The following is a 7,564-nucleotide window of genomic DNA, read 5'->3' as shown; positions in this document are numbered from 1 at the left end:
CAAAAATAAAAAAATGGGACCTAATGAAACTTAAAAAAATTTTTTAAAAAAAAAAAAAAAAAAAAAAAAAAAAAAAAAAAAAAAAAAAACAAACAAAAAAAAAAAAAATTCCAAAAAGCCAAAACAAAAAGAGAGAGAGAGGAAAAAAAAAATCCAAAACAAACAAACAAACAAGGCAGAACCAACCTCTACTTCCAACCAGCCGGCACAGCCGTCCGTGTCTGCCACCCAGAGAGGGGGGTCTCTGGCCCGTGGTGGAGGAGTTGCAGGGGGGATCGTCAGGGGGACAGAGGCCGAGTGACGCCCTAGGAGCCACCGGGCAGGAGGCGGAGGAGACCCAGAGAGGCGAGAGAGACCGCGGGCCCCCGCGCGCGGCTCGGGGCTGGGGCGCCAGAAGTGGGACTGGAGCGAAGTAGAGCGATGCCAAGGAGGAAACAGCAGGCACCCAAGCGGGCGGCAGGTAAGAGAAACGGCTCCGCTTCGGGGCTGTCCGGCCGGGCTGCCCGGTGCGCCGAGCTCCTCGCCCGCCCTCCTCGCCCCGGGTGCCCCAGGACGCCACCCCCCTCGGCTTTCGGGGGAGTTCGCTCCGGGTGCCCCTCTCTGCCCGGCTCATAACCCCATCCTCTCTCGCCTTCTCCAGTCTCCCAAATCCTCCCCTTTCCAGGCTCCGATTGGGGGTGTTGGGGGAAGCTATCCCACCAAGCCTTCCCTCCTTAAACTTTTTTTCCTCCACCCTCTACCCCACCCCTAACTTTCTCCCAGTCTGCTTCTTGCCTCTCGGGCCAAAGTTGGGTTGAGGATTTGGGGTGCGGAGTGGGGAGACAGTCCTTCCACCCCCGCATCCCTCCGCGTGGTCAGTGCCAGTGGCTTCTGGCCTCGAGGGACAGCGTCTCCTCTGGCTGGGGTTTGGGACACTGAAGTGTGAGCAGTGACCCAGCCCCGGGCTGCAAGGCTGGCTTTGGGGCGAGCCATAGGAGTTTAGCTTTGATCACCAAGGTGGAAAAAACCACCCCAGGAAACGAACCTTTGAATATGTTTTCTAAGAGGATCCACGTTTGGAAATCTAATCAACACTCTCCCTTCTCTTAAAAAAGGGGAAGAAAAATGCCCCATTGATATTGAAACAGCTCTGGATTTCCTTTGCCCAGAGTGAGTTGCAAACTTTGTAAATTGATTTGTATAGTAGGAACTATCCCATGTGAATTCTTACTTACCACCCCTCCTCCAAAAGAAAAAAGAAAAAGAGAGGAACAGGTTAATGGATCAGTACATTAGATCTTGTAAAGGGTTTTTTTTTTTTTTTCCTTTTGGGTTGCTTAATTGCTTTTTTAATAGTATGCTGGGGTTTTGCTTCTCGGAAGTGTGATATGAAAGTTCATTTTTCTCCTCCCAGACCCACCCACTGAAAAGTCAGCTTTCCACTTGATTGCTAGTTTTGATTTGACATGTGATTGATCACCTGTCATCTCGCTGCCTTTGATCTATTCATTCTTGATATATATCAATAAATCACTCACCATGGTAACTCAGAGTGCCAGTGACGCAAGCCTTGCCCTCTAGATTCAGAGCCAGACATGCACAATTATTATCTTGTTTGGCTTTTAATGTGGGCGTTTTTATGTCTTTGTGTCCTTCAGTTGAATCGGGCTTTAGCAAAAAGCTTAAGTTTTATTCCCCCTTCTTTCTGTCTTTACCCTGGTGCCTTAGGCAGCATCAGTCAAGGCGGGTCTTCTGCAGAACCCCCCACAATATCTCCTTCTGTTCCAACTCGAGCGAAACATTAGGGAGAAGAAGTTCGGTGGAACACTTTCATAAACTTTGAAAAGCCACCCTCAGAGCAAATCCAAAGTTAGTCACAAATCTGGGCAAAGTGGGTGTTTGTGTCTGAACATGCTGGACCACCAAGCTCATCCTCCATCGTGGCCTGATTCCAGCACGAATGGCAGTACATGTGCTTTGAGATATCCACAATTATCTTCCCTTCTGAGCGCAGATCCGTAACCGTGTATAGATTGGTTCAAATTGCATGGGGAAATATCATTTACAAAGCTTTGATTCATGTATTTCCAAGAGCAAAATAATTTAGGTATTTTTAGTACCGTATCTATTTAGAACTTGCCTAGTCAATGAAGTGCTCTTTTTTCAACTCTAGCTACCTCTTTTGCAAACAATTTCTTCCTCCTACCCTTGTCCCTTTCTACATTTAACTCACTTATTTTTTAAAACTTAGATTGCTTTGCAATCTGAACAGCACTGGGGTGTGCACTGGCCTTTTAGACTCAGGAAGACTGAGCCTGCTTCTTCCAGTTCTAGCAACGTAAATTTAAGTATCGCTAGATTATTAGAGATAACGTCCTTATTGTTGTCCCAAAAGAGAACCCTGGGCAACAGTCCAGCAAGAAGTGATACTGCCCTGAAAATTACTCTTTTTTTTTCCCCCTGTTGTTCCGGTAAAGGCCAACAACTAGGCAGTAATTTAAATTACCAGAATGACTGGACATGTCTCCTTTGGTCAGCTCATTACAAAAAGTGCATTGCTCAGAACTGCACTCCTTTGATTATAATTATGCTCTGATCAATGAGCATCCAGGTGTACGTAACACAATGCTGTATCACATTCTTTAAATTAGATCCTTTTCATTAAGCTGGTGTCTGTTGGAGCTAGCTTATCTATTTACTGTAGTGTTTGTGTGTGTATGTGTGTGTTAGAAAGTTCTGACTGTAGTTTCAGTTTTCTGGCCTATTGTGTTCCTAGTGTCTTTATGTGTCTGTTCTCATGGCTTTTATTATTTTCACTGGAAGAAGTGGAAGCCCTTGTCAAGCTGAAAGGGAATAATTCACTTAGTACACAATGAGGCCCCTCTTACGGTATTTATTTACTCACATATTACTAAAGCAGGTATTTTTTCATGTGATACTTCTTTCGTCTGAAGTCATTGATGCTGTACTCTGTTTTAGCTGACGTGGTTATTCACAAGTAAAGTTAGCCACTTCGAGATTCTTTAGCCAGTTAACATCCAGGGAGAAGAACAAGGTGGGTTCTAGGATTGTGGCCATACTAACTTTTATCACTGCTTAAAATTAAACAATGCGCGACCGTAAGTAATTATTCCCATGGGCTGATGTTGAAAGCTTGATTTCTAGCTTGAGGAATGAATACTGTAACATCGAAAAAGCCTGTGAGTGAATCAGAACTGAGACTCTCTTCCCCGAGAACTCTTCGAGGCAATTTGATTCCTTTGCATTATTAGTTTTAAGTTCCACGTTTCAAGGAATCAATTATGGAACTTTCTAATAAAGCAGGTATGCGGTTAGACTGAGCGAGATGATATTATAAGTGATGGGGGACGTTAGTCTTTATTGGTTATATTCCTCCCTCCTTTGAGGGAAGGGCTGTGAGGTAGGCAGTTCTCTTTAAGGAAACAGCTAAGTCAGAACATTTCCCTCCGAAATGTCATTCTTCCTGGCTTTCTAAAGCTTTGCTATTCTACCATACTATTACTTCGGGCAAGGAAAAAAGTTTAGAAAGCAGCCTGCAGTACCCCAGGGGTTTGTGTATGTACCAGTGAGTGTGATTGCTTCCTTGGATGTATATTTCACTCACCACTAAAACGCGTCTACTTTTGCCTGAAAATATTGCAGGATTCTGTACCAGCATCTTTTCTCCCTATCCATTGTAGGGAAGTTAGAGAAGATGGCAGAAAGGTAAAGTAAAACAGAACAGTGTTTTGAGTTGTTTGTGTTTTACGAGACGCAGGGTAGTTAAAAATGTCCAACTGTAAACTTACACTGTAACCCTTCTATTTTCTACAATCTGTCGCAGCCGCTGTACATACACGTGTGTAATATATAATTTATTTCACCATCCTGAACTCTTGTTTTTATATAATGCCAGCCAATTGCAAGAGGACGCAAAATCTTTGGGCATCATATACATATGAATATCTAATGTATATATAAATTATAGGCGTCTGCTGCTGCCTACTCAAAGAGATTAAATGTTTTCTTCTTGCTGACTCTCAGAAGCTATTCGATAATCCAGATCTGAGGAAAGTCTTGCAGGAGAGAACAGCTCCCTCAATTTATTTTGTTTATTTAATATGGAGATGAATAATGCAGATTTTGTTTTCATGAATGTCCTTGTGTGGCAGTAAACATTAGACTATTAGCAATCATTACTTAAAAGTTGCAATTTGCACCTTAATAGCACAGGTTATTTACATGGGAAACATATTCAGCAGGGACAATTCGGAATACTGCAGTGGAGTGTGGAGATGACCTGAGCGATCTCCCTTTCAACCTCCTGATGACAATGACTGGATTAGTGGGCAAGGTTTCAGCAGTGTAAACCAGCAGGGCAGGGAGGGGTCAGACAGCTCAGGGTGAAGTTTACCTTTAATTCACTGGCAAGTGGAATGGGGTTCAAGAGAATAGGTATCGGGGTGGAGTCCCGACCCTGGCACTCTCACTTTGTTTAAGCACACTTCAGAAAGACAAGTTCCCATCTTGAAGATTTAAATACCGCATGCTATAGACCCCTTCACTTACACAAACAGTACGATTTTTAACAGATGAATGGAAAAAATAAATACACACCCCCACCGCCATAGGGGCTCAGCAGTGTGAACTGTTCAAGGCTATTCTTGTTATTTAAGGCAGATCCGTGAAAAAAGAAAGGACAGGTACCTTGAAATCACATCCTCCACACAGTGTTTTGGATAGAAATTGATTGCCTAACTGGTCCTTTTCCCACTCCCCTCATGATTTCCTTCTCCCTCCTCTCCCCTCACCCTTAAAGACCCAGATTGAATGGGACATCTCAAAAGCCCATTTGTTTTAGGCATTTATTGATTTCATTTTAAATCTGCCATATCAGGACACAATGCATTAACCCTAACCAGCAGACTGCAAGTGATAGGGAGTTCTAGTGGAAGCCAGCTAAGGAAGAGGGGGCATGAGAAACTTCTCGACAATGAAAATCTTCTTGAGGCTTGGGGGTTGGATATCAGAGGTGACTTTTGAGGAGGGTAGAAGCATTCCTCAGAAATACTCTGCATTTATTTTTCTCCCACCTTACATTTATTTTTCTCCCAGTCACCTTGATTCTGTTGCTACCCATTCGGGAAACCTTCACACCCAATAAATACCTCCTAGGCACCTTTAGCAGATCTGTCCCTGGTAACATCTTGCCTTTTGTCACACTCTCCAACAGAGGCTTATGCTTTCATTTCATCCCAGCTGACTTCTCACTCATTTGACGGAATTTCTCCAACTGGATAATACCTGGGTTGATCTATTTATCTTTCCAGTGGCTTGGGAATTGTCCTCTCAGTTGAGCAGGTTTCTTTTTTTTTTTTTTTTTTTTTTTTTTTTTTTTTTGCGGTACGCGGGCCTCCCGCTGTTGTGGCCTCTCCCGTTGCTGAGCAGCAGGCTCAGCCGCCATGGCTCACGGGCGCAGCCGCTCCGCGGCATGTGGGATCTTCCCGGACCGGGGCACAAACCCGTGTCCCCTACATCGGCAGGCGGACTCTCAACCACTGCGCCACCAGGGAAGCCCGAGCAGGTTTTAAAGGGGCACTGAGCCTGGCATTATTTAAGGCCACTGAAGTGATGCACTTCTGCTCATCACCGCAGCTGAGCTTAGGGAAATCAGCCAGGAAGAAAACCTAGGCCCTGTTCACGTTTATGCCGGGTCTGTAATTAGCTGACACGAGTTAAATGTCCTGAGTGGTGCTTCCCTTCCATCACTGTATCTGTACCATCAATTTTATTTAAGTATGTCATGGTCTGGGAAGACTCAGCCACTATTTCAAAGGCAGTGTCTGTGTCCACCCAAGTCCCCCTTAAAAAACACAAAATTGCCTAACAAATTCTATATTAAGACCAGGCATACACAGAGTATCATTTTCGTTTGATGCAAAGTCAGTTGGAAACGCATTAAACTAACAGAGAGTGTCTTGCATCGCTTCCCTGAAGCAGTGCTTTTTCATTACATATTTAATTACAACAAATTGAGAGACTTTTTATGAAAAAAAAAATCACAGTGATATTAAAAGAAGCTTGGCACACAAATAATTTTATTGCTTCACAAGTTGACAATGCTGCTTTATTTTTATTTCTTTGGGAGAAATTTATTTTCATTTTCTAATGTTGGGATGAATACAGAATGTCTTCCCCTACAGTCTGTATCAGGGAGATCTCATCCTTCTACCTTCCTAGAACCTTTTCACCCTGGAAGAGGGTTTTTTAAAATTTATTTTTCAGTAATTTGTAACAATTTGTATGTTTAAAATTATTTTAAGTTTTCTGAGTTCCACTTAAAGTTAGAAATTCTCCTGTTTCTGAGGGTGACCTTTGGCAAGCAGCTCTTCGATTATGAACGAGCTTAGTCATTCTAACCACATAAATAGGTCGTTGAGAGTGTTTGCTTGATTACCTGGATATCGCAGGGAGAAAAACCACCCTACGGTTACAGGCCTCTAGCATACTACACTGTTTTCACTGGATTTATAATTTCTTTTTTTTTTTTTTTTTTTTCCTGCTACTGACCTGTCAAGTCACTTGTTTTAGGAACTTGTTTTCAGAAGAAGGGATAGGCTTAACATTGAAAGTCAGTTTCAAGATACACTGGGTCTTTAAGAAATGATAATAAAAAAACAGAGACTTTAGAGACCAGATATCCACCTCTGGGCGATGTCTGCAAACTCAGAGGATTTTCATCTAACTTGGACGTGCATCTGGAGCGTCTTCAGCAGCTTGGCCGTACTTGTGTTACTCGTTTTGCCAGAGGGTAACCGTCAGACTCAGGTCCTTTCCAAAGATATTGTATACATACACAGCCACACAGAGAAGAAATCTCAGATGCAAGTGGGAATTGCTGATATATTTGTTTCCAAAGCAAACTCCATGGGTGAAATGATTAAATAATTTGGAGGGATTCGAAAGTCATTAAAACAGCCATGTGGAATTTCCAGTTGTTGCCTCTTTCGGTCTTTTGTGTTTCCTCTACAGAAAAAGATGTCCTCTGGGCATTCTCAAACATTTTGTGATGCCAAAGTGATGCCTAAAATTGTTTAAAATTTTAGAAATTAGAATTCAGGAGGCACGGCTAGCTAATCCTATTATTAATATATCAGTATTATTTAGCTGTGCTTAACAACAGGGAATGCACAATGCAAAAGTTTCAGAGATAATGAGCTTAGAGAAATTACATGGGGAAAAAAATACCTGGATCGTATTTGAAAGGATTTGTCTTGAATTTTGCTCATCTAAATGAGAGTTTCCTTTCCATTTGTGTTAATTTTAAAAAATAGTTTCAATATCCATCTAACTACTACCCAACCTGAAGCAGGGTCTAACAAAGCTCTCTCTGGATGTACAAAAATATAGGACGTTGTAATGCACATCCCCTTTTTAAAAACAGTTCTAGAAAACCAAATATGGGCTTGAAAACTAAAAGCAAAACCTCAACAAGATCTATAACACAGCCAGCTCAGGGTTCAAGATCGAAAACTTTGTTTCGCAGGGTAAGGAGAAAATAGCATTGCATTTTAACTGTACACCC

The 7,564-nt window shown here is 42.5% G+C and overlaps 1 protein-coding gene across 1 annotated transcript in view; it reads left to right on the top strand.

The window, feature by feature from the left end:
* Nucleotides 1–396: 396 nt before the first annotated feature.
* TSHZ2 (teashirt zinc finger homeobox 2) overlaps nt 397–7,564 on the top strand; it is a 262,349-nt gene continuing 255,181 nt past the window's right edge. Inside the window, exon 1 of the mRNA XM_024750429.1 lies at nt 397–460. Within this exon, the coding sequence (XP_024606197.1) occupies nt 421–460 (40 nt within the window). The 5' untranslated portion in view covers nt 397–420. The remainder of the gene's footprint in view (nt 461–7,564) is intronic.

This window comes from Neophocaena asiaeorientalis, unplaced genomic scaffold, assembly GCF_003031525.2.
Source record: "Neophocaena asiaeorientalis asiaeorientalis breed wild unplaced genomic scaffold, Neophocaena_asiaeorientalis_V1.1 scaffold606, whole genome shotgun sequence".
Taxonomy (NCBI): Eukaryota; Metazoa; Chordata; class Mammalia; order Artiodactyla; family Phocoenidae; genus Neophocaena; species Neophocaena asiaeorientalis.
The sequence above is the reverse complement of the archived record's forward strand: the minus strand, read 5'-3'. Positions and strand labels throughout refer to the sequence as shown.